The sequence below is a fragment of the Acomys russatus genome, chromosome 32 (genome assembly GCF_903995435.1).
Source record: "Acomys russatus chromosome 32, mAcoRus1.1, whole genome shotgun sequence".
NCBI classification, from domain to species: domain Eukaryota; kingdom Metazoa; phylum Chordata; class Mammalia; order Rodentia; family Muridae; genus Acomys; species Acomys russatus.
This window is the reverse complement of record NC_067168.1, coordinates 3,614,976-3,639,763: the sequence shown is the minus strand read 5'-3', so window position 1 is coordinate 3,639,763 and position 24,788 is coordinate 3,614,976. Positions and strand designations below refer to the sequence as shown.

Below are 24,788 nucleotides of genomic sequence, written 5' to 3'. Positions count from 1 at the left end.
AAACAATGGCCGTCCTTGCTTAGTGATAGGACCATGATGTGATTCCAAAGGCAATTAAGAAAAGAACCTATATCATCCATTTATAAACGTGAGCTTTCAAAATTTAGTTAAACAGTCCAGACAGTCTGAGACAAACTGGCCAAAGCTACTTAGGTAGGAATTATTTACAAGTTCTTATTCTATTTAAATTATCCGTGACATAGCAAAGAATAAGTTATCTTATCTAACAAGAGCCGTGAAATGACAATGTAAGTTCCACCAACCTTGCCATCTGTTTATAAGCCTCTTCAGCTACTGCAAAGATGTGAGGATCCATGTCACCCATGTTCTGGCCACTGTACGCATTAATAATGTCTTCTCCATAGATAGGCAGCTGTTCGTAGGGATTTATAGCTACTAGGACTATTCCTGGGGAAAGGTGAGAAAGAGAGTGAAGCCAAGGACACCCTGGTGGGCGCATCCAATTTAGTTCACATTAAACTAAAGAGATGCTCAAAGATCAAAGCACACCACGGCCTTACGCATTTTAAATTACTGTACATAGTTCTAAGTAATCTGGACTAGACTGTTCAAAATAATGTGACTTTGAGGGGGATGGAGCCCAGAAGCAGAGCACTCATCAGTCATGAAGCTCAGGGCTTGATCTCCATAGTGGCAAAAAAGAAACAATGTTTTAAATAATTTAAATATTTTAATATTTAGTAAACAAAACTGGGAGGCTGAAGAGATGGCTCAGTGGAAAGAGCACTTGCTAATCTTACAGAGAACCTGAGTTCCATTCCCGGCACCCACGTCAGGCAGCTCCTAACTGCCTGTAATTCCCAGGAAATCAGACCGTCTTCTAGAGTTTGCAAACACCCACAGGCATGTACCCACTCACACACACACACACACACACACACACACACACACACACACACACACACACACGCACACACACATACACACACACACACACGCACACACACGTACACACACACGCACAAACACACGCACACACACGTACACACACACACTCAAATAAAAAATTTTAAAGCTCATTTCTAGAAATTTATCTAATGAAATAATCAAAGATTCATCTGAAGGGTTTTCATTTAGAAAGATAATACACTGGTAGTCATCCTGTGAAAACAGGAACAAACAAGATACTATACTTGAATCATTGCAATTTTACATACCACACCTCAAAACACATGCTTTGGCAGAATATTAAATCTCAAAGAAAAGTATTGACAGGTCGAGGATCAGAAACTCAAGATCATTCTCAGCTATGGAACGAGTTCCAAGACAGTCTGGGCTACAGGAGACACCGTCTCAAAAGAAAAAAATCATAGAAAAACAAGATACATGTGCAAAAAAATAAATTGAGAGGGTGGAAGGACGGCTCAGTGGTTAAGAGCACTACTCTTGCAGAGAACATGGGTGTGACTGCTGGCACCACACAGTGTAACTCCAGGTCCTGCTACACCAATTCCAGGGTGTCTAGTGGCCTCTTCTGACTTCCACAGGCACCTGGCACGCTTCACATGTGGTGTACACACATACATGTAGACAAAACACTTATACACATAAAATAAAATAAATCTAAAAATAAAAACTGAAGAAAAATATTTAAATAGCAGAGGGAAAGAAAAGTTATCAGTACAGATCTATAAGATGAATTCTTCTGAGAGGAAATGTATCTGTACCTGTTTAAACAGATAGCAGTGAAGACAGGACAAACACGACTTGGGTCAGCAAGCCAATGCACACATGAGAGGGAATGAACATCCGGACCTAGGCCTCGAAAGAGCCATGGTTTGTAGGGAGGGAGAATATCACAAGAGAGACAGAGCCAGAGCAGTGGGAGGAAATAAGAACAAAACAGAACAGAGAAACCCAGAGACAGATGGGGCCGGGAGAAAGACCAGGGCCGCATGCGCATGCTCACACGTCGTATCTGAGAAAACCGTCAGGAGCTGAGCTGAGCTGGGGCAGCTAACACAGCAGGGAGGAGACGGACCCACTACGGGGTGTGCGTCCTGGGTGTCTGGGTCAGTGAGAAGATGGCAGCATTGACCTTGCCCCGACACCCGGTGCCAGTCCTTGGGCACCTACTCTTCTCAGACCAGACTTTCACAAGATAAAAAGGACTAGCCACTCCAGTACTGAGTCTGACATGACTGGGAGGGCAGTGTCCCAAAATGGACCAGTTCTTTTTTTCTTTTTGGGTTTTTCGAGACAGGGTTTCTGTGTTTTAGCTCTGGCTGTCCTGGACTCACTTTGTAGACCAAGCTGTGCTCGAACTCACAGAGATCCACCTGCCTCTGCCTCCTGAGTGCTGGTATTAAAGGTGTGCACCACCACTGCCTGGTGGACCTGTTCTTATTATGTTGAGCAAAATCGTGTAAATTCACAAATGACTTTATTTGGCATGAAATGTAACCAGCTAGTGAAAACTGGTAAATCTTTCTGATAATTTGAAGGGATTTTTGCATGTATGAGAAATTCGACAACAGCTGGCTTTCCCTGTATGCATTTCTATCACCACACCCATCAAAGACAAGCCTACAGCTCATCAGCAAAGCACCTACCACAATATGTATAAATAAGCTTGGAATCGATAAAGCGGACTCGGAGGTTATGCAGCACAGCAGGCTCGTGAAGGTAGCTGAGGGCTGTGAGGTCATTCTCACCCACCAGGATGTCGGGGTTCCGTAAGTGAGGAAGCTCCTTGGTCTTTGGATCTAGACGGTACTCCAAATCCTGAGAACAGAGGTGCAACATCTGTGTCAGCAATGACGAACATGAAACAGACCTGTGCATTCAGTTATTTCCTATTTCTGATCTGCTTCTTGGCTTCTAGTGTATTTATTTCCTGTCATTTTTTTCCATTATCAGAAAAACTGGTAAAAATGGCAAACAAGGAGTGCCTTCTTTTTCATCAGAATAAATCTGCAAAGATTTAAGATTTTATTTTCATATTTACTTATGTGTATGCATGCGTGTGTACTGTGGGGGGGTGTACTGTGTGCATGACGCAGTTGTCCAAAGTCTAGAGAGGACACTGGACTCCCTGGACTTGGGATATAGACATGGGCTGCCCAATGCAGGGTCAGCAAACTGGCCTCCAGTGCTCAGGAAGAGCAGCACACACTCCTAAGCACTGAGCCATCTCTCCAGCCCCAGCGTAAATCATTTTCGTTAATATAGTTGAAGAAATCAGAGGACATCCTGGGATGTCCTCAGTTGTCATAGAAGGTGGGGCAGGGATGTGCTCAGTGTGGGCAGAAAACAGAGCTCGGACACTAATAAGGTGAGGGCCATCTACAACATATTTATGAAAGTTTCCTCTTGGAAAGGATATAATCTGCTTCTCTGAAATGGCTTGTCATTATCAAATAAATGTTCACTTCTAGTAATGCAAAGACTGTACTTAAAAATTTTTATTCTAGGATCTAAAATACTATATTTCCTAAAGGTGAAATTTGTTGGTTGCAGGGAGACTTTATCTATTTTTCTCTCACACACCCTGCTCTTAGAATTCATCCTCCTCCTCTTTGTTGCTCCCCGCTTAAACACAGATTCTCATGTAGCCCAGGCTAGCCATAAAAGGTCAGGATAACATATAAATTCTCGATTCTCCACTCTACTTCCCAAGTGCTGGGACTGCAGTGTGTATCAGGATGATTACGTGCTTGTATTAATTACATTGACTTCAGGCAAATCTATCTGATGCCTCTGATCCTTGGTTTCCTTATTTGGCAAGCAGTAAAATTATCCCCTACTAATCTATAAAGCTGTGAACTGACATTAGAAAACATAGCCCAGGACTGGAGAAATGGCTCAGTGGTTAAGGGGACTCATGGGCAATTCCCAGTACCCACATGACAGCTCACAACTGCCTGTAACTTCAGGATCCCACACCCTGACACAAACATTATTGTAGGCAAGCAATAAAACAAAAATAAACAACTTATTTTTTAAAAAGGGAACTATAGCCCAGCAGGTCTAACATAGTGCCTATACAAAGCAGATAAATGTTAATTCTTTATTTTCCTTCTCTCAACTATGTTTCCCTAAAATCCACATCCATGGTGCCCTCTCTGAAACACAAACTACAGTATTTATATTCTAAAATACTGTAATTACTCCCTATACATGAGTGAAGTTCAGATGTTTTAGTAAAAATAGCAAGTGCCCTGTGGTATGTTTTGCAGCCCACCCTCACTTCATATCCCAACAACAGTTTGTTCTTAACTAAAAAGTGCTATGTATGTGTCTATGTATGTCTAGGTATGTCTATGTCTGTCTTCCCAAGGTGCCTGACATGAAGTGCTGCCTGTGTACATTCTCCCTTTAGTGCCACCACACTCAGGAGCCACTCTCGTCACGCATTCCTCTGATCTTTTTATTTTGTTTTTATTACATCTTGTGTTGCACTATTTTAAGTATGTTCCACCTCTTAACTGGAAACGACATCAAAATAATGCCTTTTGATGGTTCTTAGCGTGGTCACGTAGCTAATTAGATGTACTTGTTGAACCAAAATGCATACTTTCTAAACATCCAGTCCAATCACCAAATTATATGTATAATAGTCACAATATATTTCAACTAGCAAGGATCTACCTCTCTTGTTCTCTTTGTTAGTCCAAACTCTCTAGCTTTGACTAAAGCCGTGCATGTTGTCTTACGCCAGCTACTCATTGGCTAACACAGAAGCATTACTTCAGCCTAGGAGTTTCAAGGTCAACCTAGGCAATATAGGAAGACCATCGTAAAACCAACTAACTGGGGTAGGTGGCAAGGAGGACTCCTCTTTTCTGAGGAACAGGGGAGGGGAGCGGGGGTAGAGGGAGGGAGGGTAGGACTAGGAGAAGAGGAGTGATGGGGCTATGACCAGGATGTAAAGTGAATTAAAAAAAAAGAAAAGGAAGAAAGAAAAAAGGGGAACCAAAACAAGCAAGCAAGCAAACAACTAACTACTCTCCTTCCTGCCCCATAGACTGAATCAAAATCCTTCTTGTACGAAGTCTTTCCTACTAACTCAGCCTACATTAATACTTTCTTTATTGTGATTCTGCAGCCTTTACTATTCTAAGCCAACTGCTTGTTAGCAGAGATCATGAAAGAAAATTCCCATGTCAGGTCACACTTTTTCCGTAACAGCTGTATAACCCTGAGGAAGTCATTGGACCTCTTTGAGCCACAGTTTCCTCATCTCTAAAATAGAAGAGCAAAACTCGACATGGTGGCACATGCTTGCAATCACAGCACTTGGGAAGTGCAGACAGAGGGCTGAGGCTTGGCTGGGGGACAAGAAATCTTCCATACAACAATAAGAAAATCAAATAAACTGGAAATGGAAATCGCTCTACTTTGTAGTATCGTTGTAAACCTTAAAAGAATTACCACGGCATCATTGATACACACCTCTAATACCAGCACTCAGGAAGCAGAGGAAAGTGAATCTCTGTAAGATCCAGGCTGCCCTGGTCTACAAAGAGAGTTTTGGGGCAGCCAGGACTACACTGTGAGACTTTGTCTTAAAAAAAAAAAAAATCGTCAAAAGGAGTCAGAATCATGCCTGATACACTGCAAGTACTCAAAACACGAGTTAATTGATTGAAAATAAATATACGCTTATTTTGACATTGTGGTGGTTTTAATAATAAATGTCCCGCATAGGCTCGGGCACTTAAATGCCTGGACCTCAGCTGGCACCGTGAGGGAGGGTTAGGAGATGCACACTGAAGGACGCGTGCCACTGAGGATGGGCTTTGGGAGGATACACATAGCCTCGCCCCATTTCGCGTTTGTTCTCCCTGCTTCATCTTGTGGTAGAACATGATCTCAGCCCCCTGCTCCTGTCTCCATGCCTGCCGCTTGCTGCCATGCCCCCCGCCATAACAGATCTCCATCCCTCTGGAATCTAAGCCCAAATGAACTCCCCTTCTCTAAGATGCTTCTGTTATGTGTTTTATCACAGCCACAGAAGAGTAACTAACACAGAAGTTGGTACCAGAGAGCAGGCTGTCACTGTGAAGGCCTGCCCATGTCTGGGTTTTGGAGGAATATAGAAGGCTTTGGAACTTGTACTAGATACATGGCAGAACTCTATACTGGGGAATCGAGACAGTAATGCTGTCTCCCAGAGCAAGGCAGTAGGCAGCGCTCACTCCTCTGTGCTCTCTGCTTAGTGCCTGTCTCCAGGCCTCTGCCTTGAGTTCCTACCTCACCTTCCCTTGACAGTGGAATGGAAGCTGTAACCTGAAAGAATACATTTTCTCCCCAGATTATTTTCAGTCACGGTGTTTATCACAGCAGCAGGAAAGCAAACTAGGGTAGAAACCTTGAGAATCCTGGTGGTGCCCTACTCTATTTCCTAATTATTTAAAATTATATGTATCTGTATCCAGTTTCCTTGGTCAGGTTATAATTCTTTCTTGTTTGTTTAAAAATTTTAAATTACATTTATTTATTTGTGTGTATGGAGCGGGGGGAGGGGGACACAGGTACATGCATACAGGCACATGCCATGGTCCACAGGTGAAGGCCAGAGAACAACTGCCAAGAATCAGTTCTCTCCTTCCACCATGTGGATCCTGAGGACTGAACTCAGGTCATCAGGTTTTGAGGCAAGCATCTTTTTTTTTTTTTTTTTTTTTTTTTGAGACAGGGTTTCTCTGTGTAGCCTTGGCTGTCCTAGACTCGCTTTGTAGACCAGGCTGGCCTCGAACTCACAGCGATCCACCTGCCTCTGCCTCCCGAGTGCTGGGATTAAAGGCGTGCGCCACCACACCTGGCGCCCTTGTTCTATTTTTGAAATGATACCTCATTATATAGGCTAAGCTGGCCTCAAACCTGAAATCTTCCTGCCCCAACCTCCAATATGCTAGGAGTATCAGAATGTGACATTTTATTTGGCCTAGACTGAAAGTTACTATAAAATTTGTATTATTTCACAATTATGCACACATACACACAAACATAATTTGATCATACTCCCTTTTCCATTAAATCCTTATTTTCTTCCCAAGAAGCCCGCTCCTACTTTCATGTCTTTGGAGTGGGGGTAGTTGGGAGTGGGAGTGAGGGTGTGTCCCACTGCATCTAATGAGGCTTGCTCCATGAGCACAGGTTGAGGGTTACTAACCCAAGAAAGAGCAACTTAGCACTGGTTACATCGCTGAGCAATATGGCTCCCTATCTCCAGGAACCATTTGCTATCTGTTACTCTCCGGGGAGGGGGGGGGCCTTATGACCCCTTCTCCACCCATGCTGGAATGTTTCTGACCTAGTCCTGGGCAGGCAGCCACTGCTGCTGTGAGTTCAAGGTGCACTAGCCATGTCGTGTCAGGAGAACAGTATGTCACAGCACCCCGCTCCACCTGACAAGCTCTTACAAGCTCTTGTCTCTTCTTCTGCAATGTCCCTTGAGCCTTGGAGACGGTAATATAGATGTCCCATTGAGGGCTATAAATTCTTTAAAGAAAATTAACACCACGAAGTTTTTTTTTTTTTTTTTTTTTTTTTTAAGGAAAATGTGTGACATGCCCTGCCGAATGCAGTGGACAGATTAAAAGCTGCGGGACAAGATGAGTTCGCTCATGCAGAACGCAGCCGGCCGGTCAGAGACACAGCTGGCATAAGGTCTTCTGCTGACTAGCAAAACATTTCAAATGTATTAATCTCTTCGAAAATATTTCCCAAATAATCAAGTCTCAGCAAATATCAAATCTTAGACTTGCACTTAATTAATAAAGACTAAGTGCAACACTGTCCTAAACATAAAATATGGATATCCAAGCACATCTTTAGTATTAAAATTAGATGTTAAGGCAAATTTGATAATCATAATAAATGTATAAGCTAAAATTATAAAGTTTTAAAGCATGTTCTGTTCTCATGGGTCTCTGTGTAGAGTGGGAAATTATCATTTTTATCAAAATAATAAATGACAATATTAGATTAACTCAAAAAGTACATGATAATTGAAATTGAGCAAGTCATTGTAAATCCTCCTCCAAAGTCCTCCGATTCAGGCTAAGCAGAGCAGAAGGAGCAGCCCTTACCTTCCCTTCCTCCAGGTGAAGCAGGAGCACCTTGTCGCCAGGCTTGTAATCCTTGAGCAACTCAGCTGACCTCCACACTTCCTCAGGGTCGGGTATCCACACCCTGGCAAACTAGAGGACAAAAGCAAAGAAATGTAAGCCAGCAAATCAAACACTTAACATGATAGTGAAACATATAATAACTCTACTTATAATTAATTTACTAAGAAGACATCGTAAGCCAGGAATAGTTATGCATGTCTACGGGCCCAGCACTGGAAGGGGAAAAAAGGATGAGAAATTCAAGGTCAATCTCAGCTACATAGTAAGAGGCCAGCCTGGGACCCTATTTCAAACAAAACAATAACAACAACAACGGCTCTGGGCTATATGAAATTTGCTTTCTGTTGTTTGCTTGAGGTGGCTCTTATTGCACAGCCCAGGCTGGCCTTGACCTCACCCCCTCCTGCTCAGGCCTCCTGAGTGCTGTGAGGACAGGTGTGCAGCATGCCTGCATGACACTTACATTTAAAATTAGAGAAGAAAAGTAGGTTAGCCCAAGTACCATCACCACTCCCAAATTACATAAATAATATGCTCTGAAAAAATAACTAAAATTAAAACCCGACTTTGCTTTATATAGTAAATGTAATTTGGGGTAAAAATTTACATATAACGTTTACTTTCAAAGTTCTAGGGTGGTAATTTGACAGCATAGCCATCTCTTTATGGTAGCATTTGTGATTGAAATCTTTCATGCAGTTTCATCATCTGCAAAGCCTTGGTGACTTCCCAGATACCCTTCAGGAAACACTCTGGTGGGGAGGTGAGAAATAAGTTTGTGCCTGAAGCCACGGATGACTTACAGACTGCATATCTAAATTTATTTTTTAAAAGGAGCTTTGTTGCTAATCTTAAAAGTTGAGGAAAACTGTTATTTAAAATGTCAACACATTATTTTGTGAAGACTAATGAAAAATGGTTCTTGATTAACAATACATTTGGCTCAAGTGCCCCAATACCATGAGAATGTGTGACAATCACCACAAAGTCCTCAGCTAATTCTTCTCTGACTATAAGCCACATAGGGAGTTTTGAGAAAAAGTTAAAAATACTTTAATATGCATGAATGCTAACAACACCATAGGGAAACAGCATATGATGTCTGCGTGGACTCTCCAAGAAGGAATCGCCCTTTAAAATGTAAATACAGGGCCAGCAAAGCGGTGTAGCCGGTAAGGTGTTTGCCACTGAAGACTGAAGGCAGGAGTTCAATTCCTGGGACCCACGTGGGAGAAGGCGAGAAATGATCCTTGCAAGCTGCCCTGACTTCCACTTGGCATGAACTTCCCCTCACCCCTAACGTACACACATACACACACATGTACACACAAATGCACAATCATGCATGCATGCATGCACAAATGTAAAATAAAATAAAATGAATTAAGTCTTAATTTCTAGTGTTTTGTTTCATAAGTTCATCATGCCATAGGATGGGCCAGGTCCAGCTGGCTAAGGGAGACACACTGTTATGTGCTCTGGACTAAGTCATGTCTCTGACCTACCCTTATATTCTCCTTTCCTGTCAAATCGTCTCCAGTTCAGTCCTTCCTCTCTCTCTCCCTCTTACTCTCCTTTGTCCTTCCTTCCTTCCATCATTCCTTCCGGGCAGTGATGGCAGTGCTGAGGACTGACACTGTCACTGAGCTACACCCGTAGTCCCCAGCCCTGTTATGGTTGGCCCCAGAGTCTCCCTAAGATGGCCTTCTCTTGCTATGTAGACCAGGCCGACCTTGAATCTGCTATCCCCCTGATGCAGCTGAGCTTCTAGAACTACAGGAGTGCACCACCATGCTCGACTAGACCTGAGCTGTGTGTATGCGTGCACGCATGTGCGTGCGTGTGTGTATAAATGTGTAAATCAAGGGGTGGTGTTAGGCCCTTCCTCTATTGCTTGCCCTGAGACATGGTCCTGGAACTCGCCAATTCATCAAAACTGAGTGGCCAACAAGCTCCAGGGCTCTGCCTGTCTCTGCCTCCCTAGAGCTAAGATTATAGGCACGTTCTAAAGGCCTAGATTTTTTTTTTTCAGATTTGTTTATTATGGTTTTGCCTACATGTATATGCCTGCACACCAGAAGAGGGCACTAGATCTCATTCTAGATAGTTATGAGTCACCGTGTGGTTGCTGGGAATTGAAGCCAGGAACTTTGGAGGAGGAGCCAGTGCTCTTAACAGCTGATTCGTGTCTCCAGCCCTGAACTCAGGGTCTTATGCTTGCATGACAAGCCCTTTATCAACTAAGCCACCTCCCTGGCCCTGGGTGTCACAGTTTATAGGTCTACCAGAGCTTTGAATTGAAATGACTTCTGGACTTAGGCGTGCACCATGCAGAGCTACTTTCAGAGCAGCTGCGATGTGATGATATTCCAAGCACTGGCCCCAAGAAGTTCTGCAAACCTGTAACAACAACACTCCCTGGTGAAAGAGCGATGTAAATGACCTAGCAATAAACTTAAAGGTGGGACAAAGAGAATAAAAAGGTAGTGGGTGTTGGAAAGCAGAGATCTGGGACTCCAGAGGAAGGACTTGCAGGAAATGTCTCTGGGCAGTAAAATATTTCAGCCTACCCCTGCACAAGACATTACATTAACCTGGGTAATGACAGACTTGTAAACTTTTCTTTTAGGACACTGCTACAACATAATGTAGAACTTTCCACACAAACATTTCTTATGGCTGGTTATGTTTGGACAGCTAGGTGTAATGACATATTCAGGTAACCTGAGTGCTTAAGAGACCAAGGAAGGAGGATTGATGCAAGTTTAAGGCTATCTTGGACTAATGAGGACAACAGCATAAAAATCTGTCTTAAGAAAGAAAGAAAGAAGCCAGGCACAGTGTAATCCCAGCACTCAGGAAGTAGATGCAGGCGAATCTCTGTGAGTTTCAGGCCAGCCTGGTCTACAAAGTAAGCCAGGACAGCCAAGACAAGGAAACCCTGTCTTGAAAAACCAAAAATGAGCCGGGTGTGGTGGCGTTCACCTTTAATCCCAGCATTTGGGAGGCAGAGGCAGACGGATCACTGTGAGTTCAAGGCCAGCTTGGTCTATAAAGTGAGTCCAGGACAGCCAAGGCTACACAGGGAAACCCTGTCTCAAAAAAACCAATAAATAAATAAATAAAAAGCGAAAGAAAAAAAGAAAAACCAAAATGGAAGAGGAGGTGGAGGAGGCAGAGGAAAAGGAGGAGGAGGAAGATGGAAGAAAGGAAGGAAGGACAAAACCCTCCACATATTCATTCTCTCTCTCTCTCCCTCTCTCTCTCTCTCCTCCCCTATACTCCATATAAATTAAAATTCATCCAATTGTTTCAGTTTTCCTTTATGATTAAAGAATCATATAAAAACTTTTAATGTGAACAATTTGCAAAGGAAAGAGTACTGAAAAATTTCAGTATGACAGAGTATGATATTAGAACTATATTATACAATATTATATTAACATGTTATACTAGAATTATAGATTTTAATCCAGCTACCATACCTGCCTTAGCCTTTATTTCTGACAACTATAAATTAGAAATTACAGTAACATTAGTCTCTGTCTTAAAGATTTATACACACAAAAACCCTGTAATAAAAAGTATTAACAATGTACCAGTACACATAAGGCTGTTAATATTTTCTTTACAGGAAGTGATTTCTAATGTTATATATCAAATGTTTTCACTGAATTTTGTTTTATAACTTTTTCTCCGGCACATTGTCTATAAACTGAACAAATATAATTAAAATAACTAATTCAATAAGCATTTCTATGTAACTGTTCCGTGCTGGTTTGAATGAGAATGGCCCCCAGAGGCTCATGTTTGAATACTTGGTCCCCAGTTGGTGGAACTGTTTGGGAAGGGTTAGAAAGTGTGGCCTTGTTGGAGGAAGTGTGTCCCTAGGGGTGGACTTTGAGGTTTCAAAGGATTTATATCATTCCCAGGGTGCTCTCACTACACTGTGCTTATGGACTAAGATGTGAGCTCTTAGCTGCTGTCCCAGCCACCTTCCACCATACTTTCACGCCTCTATCACAGAAATTAAACTTTTTAAAAATAAGTTGCTGTGATCATGGTGTTTTATCAACTCTTTATGAAGTTAGTACTTTTTGTAATTTTTTTTTCTGAAATGATCTACTAGCTCCAGAAAAAAAAAAAAAACCATAAACATATGATATTCAAAGTCACGAAATGATCTCCTACCTAGAGTGATGAAAACACAGAAAACTTAAACGATCCAGGTAAGCTTGTAGAGAAATGACTGGCCTTGTCTAACTAGGAGGAGATTTTAAAGCACCTTTGTGTTAGCAGCTCAGATTTCCACAGTGCTTTGCAATGAGTACTTGTAAAAAAAAAAAGCTGCACTTCCCAGACCGTGGTATTAACACATTCAGACACCGCCCTCGCCTGCACCTGAGGCAAGACGTTCACACAAGCCTCCCTGACAATCAGCTTCTCCTGCCTTACTGTATCCGGGGAGAAAGAGGAACCGCTATGAATCCTGGGTATTCTTACTGCTTCCTTGAGCTTCTTCTCTGGGAGAACTTCCATCCTAACACGCCTGTTACTGTTCCTTCCCCGGGAGCCAATGCAAACGTACATGAAAACCCCCAAAGAACAGAACTAAACTCATCCAGGTCCATCCAACACATGGATGGAGGGAAACAAGGCAAAAAGTCAAGGCCTCTAGATCACAGGGAAAACCTCCAATAGAACAGAGCAGCGAGACCCCAAAGCCATTAGAGACAGGGCAGATACCTGCTATGGTCAATCTGCCTTCGACATTAGACTGCACACTCCTTCAGTGTCGTCTTTGAATCCCTCCAAGGCTGACTAAGGTCCTCAAGCCAGCAGGTGGGCAGCACACATTGATTTTATGTAAGATCCAAGGACAAGAGATGTAAAGGCTGGGATGAGAGGTTAATCTCAGGGTTCTCCCTGGAGCCACATTAGCGTGTCAGGCTACAGAGTATGTTTGAGATGGGACAGCAGTCAAGGGCTTAAAGTAGAGGGATCCATAAAGTGGTAAGCAGGAAAGTAGACAATGATAGGAACTGGTAGGAGAGGAAAAACAAGGGGTTGGGACTTGAAATAAATACTATGAATAAAGCAAAACAAGAATTTAAAAATCCATAGCAAAACTGTAGAAGATGAATGAGAAAAAACTTAAAATAGGTCAAAATAAAATATAGAGACCAGGAGTGTGGCTCAGTCGTAAACACTTGCCTAGGATGCACAATACCCTGGGTGCAGTCCCCAGCACTGCAAGATAAATATTTTTTAATTAAAATTGTAAACACAGCAGATTTGTGATAATTGGATTCACTTGAATTGAAATAAGAACTAAGGTTGAAGTAAGAAATGAGATTAAGGATTAAACGACATAGGCTAAACTTTGCAATTCACAAAATCTGAGAAAATAATGTCAGCACAGATTTAAGTTGCATAATATAGCTTGCAAGGAAAATAAAAAGCCTTCTGTAATCTTCACAACGCAACTTAATTAGCCTGCCTGGCAGTGATGAGGTAATTCTGACAGTCTGTGGACGTGCACTGGAAAGGCAGGTTTCAGGACACACTTGCCCTGCATGCCCTTGAGAGGGGCACTGGCCTGTGCTACTTCATGCAGCATAACCCTTGCGCCTTCCAGGGTGGCACAACTCTCCTTGTTTAAGGAAGCACCAGTAATCCTTTTGTTTCCTGCCACAATGACCATACTGAAGAGATCCTTGATGATTGCAAATGACTCACTGAAGTTGTGCTAACTTGCATTTTGTCAGTGAAGGAAGCCTGAAGCAGGAACACCAGAAGCAGCTGTGTTTCTGATGCCTCAGACATTCGGCAACAAAATCGACAGCATTAGCAAGAACCAACCAGCCCTTGAAACCCAACAACCTTGACCCATACAATCCGCTCTTTCAGCATAGCTTCCTTCACATGCTTCTCAGTTCACACGGTATCTGAGCATCTCCCCTACGTCCCATACTGAATCATTAGCACCTGAGTAATTCAATTTGTGTTGCTGCATTCGACCATTGTCAGCGTTCACAAAATGATTTTGTACCATTTCAAAAAATCTGGTATGTGTGTTCCTCTGTAGAGAAATCCTCACGGGTGCCCCCTCCTTTGAACCTGGCACACTGATGACATTCTACATGGCTACTCACAATTACAAAATGTCTGGGATAAAATATTCAGGAGCTATTACTCTAAAATGTGCACAATGGGCTTTCCAAAATAAAGGAGAAAACATTAAAGAAACAGGAAATCTTGAAAAAAGTTACACTAATTTAAAAACTTTATGAGATTGCTCAAACATATGAGAGAAGACAAATGTATATACATGTCTTATACATATGTATGTTAAACTAAGAATGATGCAATGAATTCTCATATAGCTTCCACTTAGGTCCAGAAATAGACATCAGTAATTGTATTGAACCCTTCAACAGAACAGCTTCTTCAGCACCCCTCTCCCCCCATGCTCAATAGTTTCATTCTGCAATTCTCAAGTCATGTCAGAGTCTGGGTTTTCTGTGTCCTGAAGGGCCATGCGGTGTCACGTGTCTATGCCTTTGCTTTTGCTGTGTCCTCCATTTGGACCACCGCTCCTCTATTTCCAACCAAGAGAACACCATTTACCTTCCCATCTGTTCCCAATGCCACCTTCTCTGAGAAGCCTTTCCTCACCTGTCTCCTGTATCTCCCACAGCCTTCCATTAGGCTCCTTACCCCACTACTTGATGACTTATCCCAGACCAGGGACTGTGAGTTCCTTAAAAGGAGGTCTGTCGTTGTCACATTTGTCTCTCTATAACTTTACACAAGGCTACCCTTAAAAATCTTTCAAGAGCTCTGGTTATATGACTGCTCTTGTCCTCAGATGTTACACTCCAAGAAGGTACTCTGAAAGACTTTCCTAACCCTCTCTGAAAGAGAGAGATGTACCAGAAGCGCTAGACCATGTAGGAAATGTCTGAATGACAAGAAAAAAGAGCCAGGCCTGTATGGAGCAGAGATTTGGCCCCACCCTAACTCTGCCAGAAAGTCCTCACTGAAAAGGCAGGGAAATGCCACTTCTGCCACTTAATCTCACCATCTTCCAGAACAGCAGAGGAGGAGACTAGGTGGGAGAGGGAAAGCCTGTCGTGTAAAACGGGGCAAGAAATCATACGAAAATGGGGAAAAGGGGTGCGGAATGGACCAGGGAAAGTGTGCATTTGGTGTATGGTCAGACAGACGCGCCCTGTGCCCGTCAGGTGCGGGTAGAAATGATGATGAACTATTTGGCAACAAGTAACCCTGTCTAATGGAACTTACCACAGATCTGTAAGGAGCGAGGCTTCAATTACTGAGCATTTTCTGCATGTCCAGGGATTTTTCTTTCTTTCTTTCTTTTTTTAACTTTTTTTTATTAATTTATTCTTGTTACATCTCAATGGTTATCCCATCCCTTGTATCCTCCCATTCCTCCCTCCCTCCCACTTACCCCCTACTCCCCTCCCCTATGACTGTTCCTGAGGGGGGACCTCCTCCCCCTGTATATGCTCATAGGGTATCAAGTCTCTTCTTGGTAACCTGCTGTCCTTCCTCTGAGTGCCACCAGGTCTCCCCCTCCAGGGGACGTGGTCAAATATGAGGCACCAGAGTACGTGTGAAAGTCACACCCCACTCTCCACTCACCTGTGGAGAATGTCCTGTCCATTCAAACCCCTACCCAGATGTCCAGGGATTTTACATGAATACTTTATCTAAATCATTACAATAGACCCATTTTTAACACATTTTAACACATACTGAGACAGATCTTAAATGTAGTTTTTAAAAAGGGTGTCCAAAGGTGTCTATGCTAAAAGGTGCATATTCTTTCCAGTCCAGATGTACCTCTTGCTTAAAAAAGTAAATTTCTTCTTCCCAAATTATTCTTGTTGGCATCACAATGGAGATAGGAACTTAAGTGATCCATGTGCCGAGGCCGACTTTAGGAATATTTTATCTAAGATAACGTGTCAGAAGCACAGCAGCCTGACCTCCTTCCTGCAGTGCTCCGACTGGCCAGGACCTCAGGGAGAGGCTCTGCCAGCGAGGAACAGCACCAGTGAGAAGACAGCTGACGTCGAGGACTAAAACGTAACAAATGAGTAATCTCTCCTTCCTGAGCTTCTCTAAGTGAACAAAGGGATTGGGTTGACTTAAGATTTTAAAAAAATAATTCTTGAAATTATCTTGCTTGTAAAATAAAATGTGCATAGTTTTAAAGTAAGTCAGGCTTTTAGGATTAATGTGAGGTACATTAGCTGACTGTGTGGGTGATACTTTCAGCTCCCTGGGGTACCCTAATAAACCAGCTGCAGGTCTTAACTCTAAATAACCCCAGTTCTGAGATCCATCAAGCAGGAGAGTCTGGTGATAAGGACAAGTACCTCTGTCTTTATCTAAACTACCTGGCAACAGAGTACCCCACCCTGTGCAAATAATAATAATAATAATAATAATAATAATAATAATAATAATAATAATAATAATAATGATGATAATAATGTTGTTTAATCAGAGCAGGGGTATAGCTAAATTGACAGAGCACTTGCATAGTAAGCAGGAAGCCCAGGTTCAAATCAAAAGCACTTATAAATAGGGTATTGGTGGAGACCAGAGTGCAGAAGTGCAAGGTCACCCTCCACTATACACTGAGTTTGAAGCCAGTCAGCCTGTGCTACATGTGACCCTGTCTCAAAAACACACACACACACACACACACACACACACAATTCAATTCAACTTCTGACAAGTGTTATAACTAGAATTTTTTTAATTTAAGAGAAATATAAGAACTAGAAATTTAATGAAGGAGTTTTCTTTTTTAATCATACTAAGGTAGCAAAAGTTAGATGATTTTGCCAGGCGCAGTGGCAAATGCCTGTTATCCCAGCACTCGAGAAGGCAGAGGCAGGCAGATCTCTGTGAGTTCGAGGCCAGCCTGGTCTACAAAGTGAGTCCAGGAAAGCCAGGGATACACAGAGAAACCCTGTCTCGAAAAAAACAAATGTTAGATGATTTTTGGTTTAGTTTAGCATTTTAGTGTTAGATGGGAAAGGTTTGGAACGAATATTTTTAGGCACTAAAGTTCTTAATATTCCTATAGAGATTATTTTTGGGACTATATTTCACTTTGTAAGAATATCTTTTAAGAATATCTTTGTAAGAATACTATTTCTAGCTACAATTAGCCAGTGGTATTTAAAGATAAATTACAAAATTCTAAATAAGTAAATTGATCAACAGTAGAACAGAACTGCAACCAATAAAGGAAGCGTGCTGACCGTGGCCATCACGAGGCTTTGGCTCGGACAGCAGAAGTTCTGCGCTGAGGTCTTACAGCAGGCTGCACAACTGCTGTCCAACAAGAAAGCCTGGGAGAGTTAGCCTGAAAGCCATTCAGCAAACAACAGAATCATGTTCAAACTCAGGATGAGCTGAGCCTCACAATGCTTAGCGTGCAGCAGGGGCAAGCTCTATGAACTGCTTTCTCCTAAGAACAAAGCCATCCAGTTAAAAAAATAACCCACACCTCCCTATCACTTAACACGTGACTGGCAACTTAGAGATAGGTATAAAATGGGGCGTCAGGCTAAATATGTATAGGCGCCCAAACAGAGATGTCTTCCTTAAACTATCACCATATAAAAGAATTAGAGCCGGGCGGTGGTGGCGCACGCCTTTAATCCCAGCACTCGGGAGGCAGAGGCAGGCGGATCGCTGTGAGGTCGAGGCCAGCCTGGTCTACAAAGTGAGTCCAGGATGGCCAAGGCTACACAGAGAAACCCTGTCTCGAAAAAAACCAAAAAAAAAAAAAAAAAAAAAAAAAAGAATTAGAAATGAAAGAAGTCATGAGCAGTTTTTTAAAATGTTTTAAATAACATACTCTATATGTTGAATTTTAAGGAATAGTGGAGTTAACCTGCACATATATGAGGCAATGTGCTTAAGATGCTCAAAATAGTACCTGACAAATAACAGGCAGGGCACTAAGCCAGGCAGTAAGCTCTAGCTACCCTCATTAACATTAACAGCATGTGCCTGGCAGTGGTGGTGCGCGCCTTTAATCCCAGCACTCAGGAGGCTGAGGAGGTAGATCTCTGTGAGTTGAGGCCAGCCTGGTCTACAGAGTGAGGACAGCAGGAAAGCTCTCCCATCTCCATTTAAGTGTATCCTTCCTGTAGCAGATAACAGAAGGGCACCTCTACCAGCAAGCTACTTGCTCTTGGAGGAAACTGGTCCCATTTAGCCAGACTTAGCAGCCCCCTTGCATCTTCACAGTCAGTACTCTATTCCTAACCAGTACCTTGTCTGGCACTAGAAAAAACTTTCTATCCATCTTTCTGCCCCCGTCCTCTGTTGAGCAGCCACGGTGATCTTTTTGAAATAGAAAAATCTGACTGTCTCACCCTGTTTAAAAACCCTTTATAAATACATAAAATGGTCACATCTGCCCCTGGAGCCTCAGTCAGCCTCACCACATGCCATCTCCAGCTCACCTACTACTTAACTGCTCTCTGTCAGCCCAACCAAGGGCAGTCTGCGTTGATTTCCTTCAGCTGCTTGGGTGCCCACATGACCTGAAGCTCTGAGATTTTTCTCTCAGGCTTTTCCTTGCTCTGAAGCCTCTGGTTTGAGTTACGTACGCCTGGTCTGTTTATCCTTCAGAGCTCCTTCTCTGACCTCTATACATAAGTAAAGCCCCAAAATTACATTGTCTCACACAGCTCTTTACTTCACTGTAAAACACCAGGAAATCAGAAACTGAAACCTATTTTTTGCTCAAAACTGATGTGCTGAGCTATAATGGGTGCTACCGTGTCAAGGAATGTTCTACTCACCAAACTAACGATATTATAAACCGTAAGATGCACTCTCAATGTAAAACATAATGAGCATTTGAGAACTGAGTAGAAACAGCAGATCACTGTATGCATGTGGGTCAGCTCATATCTGACCTCATGACTTGACTGTGTGTCTCTTTGCGTCTCTCTTCTGTTTGGCTCTTGGTGTTGAGATCAGGACTCACATATCCTAGGCTGACTTCAAACCTGCTGAAGACAACCTTGAACGTGTGCTTCCCTTGCCTTCATTTTCCAGCTTCTGGGTTTATAGTTCTATGCTAGCAGACCCAGTGAATGCAATAGTGGGGATCAAACCCAGGGCTCTGTGCGCTCTGAGAAAGCACTTTACCACTTAGCTACATCTCCAGATCCTCTTCCGTTTTGTAGACTTTTAACTTATAGTATTTTATATATTTTCTTTGTTTTTACACTTCAAGCCATTTTAAGAATTTTACAAATTAAAAAAAAATCGGATCTGGGCCCAGGGGTTCTGCTCGATCTATGGCACCAACCAAGGACAATACGTGCAGTCATCATCAACCCCTACCCAGATGTAGCCAAGGGACAGAACATTCTCCACAGTTGAGTGGAGACTGGGGACTGACTTTCACACGAACTCTGGTGCCCCATATTTGGCCATGTCCCCTTGATGGGGAGGCCCGATGGCACTCGGAGAAAGGATAGCAGGCTACCAAGAAGAAACTTGATACCCTAGCATCATATTCAGGGGAGGAGGTCCCCCTCAGTCACAGTCATAGGGAAGGGGAATGGGGTGAAAGTGGGAGGGAGGGAGGAATGGAAGGATGCATGGAATGGGGTAGCAAATGAGATGTAATATGAGTGATTTTATTTTTCAATAAAAAAAATCAACTCATTTTTAAAACTTGGCTTAAGTATTATGACCCCCCCCCCCGAAAGCCTTGGCCATCAAGGTAGGACTTCCTAATTACATTTTCTAAAATACCTTGTTTTTATCTTTATGCTATGAAGTCAGCTCCTCTCTGGCAGTGTACCTTCATCCACCCCACACCTGGCCCCGTGCTCAGCATAGTATGAGAGGTCTAGTGAGTGCGTGAGTGAATGAAGTTCTGAGAATTCACAGATCTTACACAGAACGCCATGGTAAAACAGAAAGTCATGGAAATGAATTTAAAAAATAATGTGGCTGTTGACTAGAAGTGTAAGTGAAAAGCAGTAACCCAGATGGCCATGCCTAGAACTACAGAGCTGGCAGCCCAAATGAACTGTAATAAGAGATTTCTTTAAAGATAAACAAAACATATCTAAACATAAAAAGCCTCCAAGTTACTAAAATCATACTTACATCTTATATGTTTCTCTGTCTACTAGTTGGGTACCTTACATAAACTCGCTTGTTTTCTTAGACGGGAGCTTATATACCCAAAGCTGGCCTTGAACTTGCTATGTAGTCAAGAATGGTCTGGAACTATGGGTCCTCATGCCTCATCTCCTAAGTACCAGTGTCATGGGCATGCACCAAAACATCTGGCTCAGGCCGACTTTTTAAGACTTGTTTTTATTTTATGTATATGGGTGTTTTGTCTGCATGTGTGTGCGTCACATGAATGTGGGGCCCACAAAGTCCCAAAAGGGCACTGGATACTGCAGAACTGGAGTTACAGACAGTTGTGAGCTGCCATGTATGGGTTGGGAATTGAACATGGGTCCTCTGGAAGAGTAGCCAGTAATGTTAACCACTGAGCCATCTCTCTAGCCTCTTAAGTAGACTTTTGATCAATAGAATCCCCACTAAAAGCTACTGGGACAAAACCTGACTTCTATTTTGTATATTGCTCTTTTAGTTGTACATGTAACAGGCTGGGCTAATGTAAGACTGAAGCGTTCCTGAGAGGTATTGAAAGCACAGATAGATGCTTCCTAGTCCCCAAAAAGCAGCTGCTCCCGGGTGCAGGAAAGGAAAAAGGAGAGCACAGAAGTAGTTAGGCCCAAGCCAGCTGGCCATGTCTGTATCTTGATGATGCTAATACAGTTAGCTACCTTAAAGCTAAGACGCAGAAATAATTTAATACAAAAGTTATAAAATTCTGACTCAGCAATTGCCAAAATCCGAGGAGTGTATTTTCCTTCCCCAGACTGTGACAGTCCTTACCCATTAGAGGAAGTAGTTAAAGTAATGAAGATGCCCGAGCTGAGCGAGACGAACGGACAGGAGAGTGAGGACCGTGACAGAAAGATCGAAATCAGCTGCCAGCCTATTTTAGGTTGTAAACATTTCATATTCATGAACTAAGGACATCTGTTCTTGAGCAAGAGCTACACTAATTGTAAGTGCTAAGAGTTTTCTGAAAGAGAAGTGCAGCACAAGCAAGCTGAGGCGCTGAACGAACCTGTGCCTCAGCTTTCTGCCCAGACGTCAAGTCAACATCCTGGCAGCAACTCGACCACACCCTGCTAGCAGCTAAAAATGAACTTCTCTGGAAAAATTTTACTGTATCTATAATATTATTTTATTATTCCTTTATGGTTGTTTCTATTTAGATCACTCATAAATTTATGTGTTTTCCTAAATATAATTTTTTTAAAAAGTGGCCTACAGCGGGAGCGCATTCCTATACTCCCGGCACTTGACTGGGAGAAGCCATTGTCTACCACACAGTGAGGATGAGGCCAGTCTGCCCTGACTTAAGCAGATTTCTATTGCTCTGATAAAGACCATGCACCAATGCAGCGTGGGGAGGAAAAGGTTTATCTCTCTGTACAGCTTACTGAAAGGAGGGCAAGGAGGAACTCAAGGCAGGAGCCATGAGGCAAGGACTGAAGCTAAGCCATGGCGAGCGTTGCTCTCCGTGGCTCACTCATATACAACCCACCTTGCCAAGGGGTAGAACTACACACAGCGGGATGTTCCCTCCTACAGGAAAACCCCGCGGACCTCCTATGGCCAATCTCGGCTAGAATTCTGTATTATCAGGCAGTCTAGGTTTGTGTCAAAGTCACAAAACGAACAAGCACATATCCTGTCTCAATTTTTAAAAAAATTGTTGCTTATTTGAGGTATAGTCTCAGGTAGCCAAACACGACTTTCAACTCCTGATCTTCCCAGGTTCATCTCCTAATCGCTAGAATTACAAGCAGCCACCACGACTGGCTAAAAAATTAAATTTTGCAAAACTGTCACATCTTTTTGATATTCTGTTCTGTTTTATTTTGGAGACAAGATCTCACAGTCTCACTCTGTAGCTCAGGCTGACCTGGAACTCATCGCTAGCCTAGGCTAGCCTCCAACTCATAGGAATCCTCTTGCTCCAGTCTTTCAAGTGCTAGAATTACAGATGGGCAACTAACCCAAGTTTCCGAGATATATTCTTCATAAACTATTCGTAATACATTATCTTAAATTTATATCTGTGTGCATGCGCACATGCATGCCGTCACATATATGCATAAGCTGTTAGATGTCATTCCTCAGGTGTCACTATTTTTCATTAAATTTTAAATTTTTAATAAATTATATTTTTGTCTATGTGTGTGTGTGTCTGTATGTGTGTGCGCACATGCACATGTGTGTGTGCGTATGTGTCTGTGTGTGAATATGTACGTGTGTGTGTGCATGTGAGTGTGAATGTGTATGTGTATGTGCACATGTGTGCGTGTGTGTGTGTGTGTGTGTGTGTGTGTGAATGTATGTCCATGTGTGGGGGTGTTTGCCTGTGTATGAGCAGAGGTAAGGACAGGATGTAGTTACTCTCAGAATTGAAGACAGGCATTTGTAGAAGGCTGGGCTTGTTATATAAATACAGACATCAGAACTCTAGTGCTTTCTGTGCTGCAAGCACCCTTAAAACCGCTGAGCCATCTCTGAGGCCCCCTGCTTTTCTCTATTACTGACACTGAATCCAACACCAAGACTAGGTTGGCTGCGGAGCAAGCCCCAGGGATCCATCTGTCTGTATCGCTAAACTGCTAAGATTGTAATTGTAAGCCACCACACCTTTTTTTTGTTTTGTCTTTTCTTATATACCTTCTGAGAAGTCAACACAATTCTTCCGCTCATAGCAAGGCAAGGACTTACTGATGGGCCATCGCCTTAAACATTTTCATCTATAACAGATAACTGGCTACCCACTATGTAAAAAGTACGTGCTTTTATTTGACTTCTAGTTGCTTCTTTGATGCTTCAGAAGAAGCCCCTGGATTCTTATTTATAGAATGAATAAATCTACGTTGCCTTCTTTGACTACTTCATACTTTCCTATGTTTCTACCAGGTAGAAAGTTCTTTTTTCTGTTTTTTTAAGTTGAAAAATCTAAATTTTGTTTGTTTGTTTGTTTGTTTGTATACAGGGTTTCTCTGTGTAGCCTTGCTGTCCTGGACTCCGCCTGCCTCTGCTTTTCCGAGTGCTGGTATTACAGGCATGCACCACTGTGAGTCTAAATTTTCTAACAGTGCCTCACATCATCTTATTCATTCTAAAACATTTTTAAATCTCAATTTTCTTTCAAGACAAAGCAATTAATTCAACAGTACAGAATCTACATGCAAGGTTAAGAGTGTGGGCTTTGGGGTCAGATGTGCTAGTGGTTCTTATACCTTCCAACTGCATAATCTTAAACATTACCCAGCTTCCTTTGCACAGTGCCTTCATTCATAAAACCAGATATGAAGACTGGCATGTTGGCTCATACCTATAATTCCAATATATGGGAGACTGACACAAGAGAGAGGATCATGAGTTTCAGGCCATTACTGGCTACACAGTAAGTTCTAGGCAAGCTTGAGCTACAAAATAAGACTCCCTAAAAATAAAACCAACCAACCAAACAACCAAACAAACCTCAGTTATGAAATACCTACCTCCAGGAGTTCCTACATGGGTAAGTGAGGGAAGGTGTAAGAATTGTCATGTTATGTGTGCTACTAGCCACCTCATGCCAACTCGGATTGAAGACCCTCACTGTGCCCCTTCATTGGAACGTGCTCAGTATCTTCTACAATGCACTGACTCATCTCCCACCTCTGGGCACAGTGCCTCACTGCGCTTCTCCTTCTTTGAGCTCCGCATGTGCCAGCCTTCTATTGTTCCTGAAACACCCCAAGTGCTATAAACTGAAAGTCACTCCTGTAGCCTCTGCCAGGAACATACCCCTCATGTCCTATCTCTTTTTATGGCCAGTTCCTTCTCATTATTTAGGTCATTTTTTGATGCCTGCTCAGAAAAGCTCTGCCTGACCCGCTGCTGACTTTTTTTTTTTTTTTAAACGTGGAATCGCATGTCTTTCCAACGACTCTGATGCCTAAGAAGGCAGAAAATACTGCAACTCCACAATCTGGAACAGCGTCTATCTAGTAACGAGCAAATACTTAAATGTGTGAAACGCAAGTATTTTACAAGTGGTTAGCTGAAAGAAAAAAAAAAAAAAAAAAAAAAACAGGACCAGGATGTGAATTGCCTCAAATGGCTGTGTAGGCAAGCTGGCCTATTCATATCCTGCGGAAGATAATGGGTCAAAGGCTTTGAAGAAGAGCAAAGAAAAAGGCTATTTGCAATGCCCTAGCTCTATCAGAAGTCTTTTATCCATCATCAGAGCACATCTTGTACAACTTCTGGCTGATCAGTTGTTCTCTCCCTGCTTCTGTGCATATCGCTGTCACACACATCTTGCCTGGGACAGGATTCACATACTATACACACAGTTGCTACACAGTATCATTTGTATTAGATACATGGGACTGCATGGGGACACTGGGAGTAAGCTTTACCTAAGATTAAATACCAAACAGAACTGCATGTGGTATTGTCGCATTAACAATGGGACCTAGAAGGAGATTTGCACCCTAG

General features: G+C 42.5%; 1 protein-coding gene across 1 annotated transcript in view; it reads right to left on the bottom strand.

The window, feature by feature from the left end:
• The window catches only part of Myo5a (myosin VA), a 157,824-nt gene that overhangs the window by 107,026 nt on the left and 26,010 nt on the right, over nucleotides 1-24,788 (bottom strand). Inside the window, exons 2-4 of the mRNA XM_051140184.1 lie at nucleotides 8,058-8,168; nucleotides 2,574-2,745; nucleotides 264-408 (exon numbers count right to left, since the gene is read on the bottom strand). Coding sequence (XP_050996141.1) covers nucleotides 264-408; nucleotides 2,574-2,745; nucleotides 8,058-8,168 — 428 coding nt within the window. The remainder of the gene's footprint in view (nucleotides 1-263; nucleotides 409-2,573; nucleotides 2,746-8,057; nucleotides 8,169-24,788) is intronic.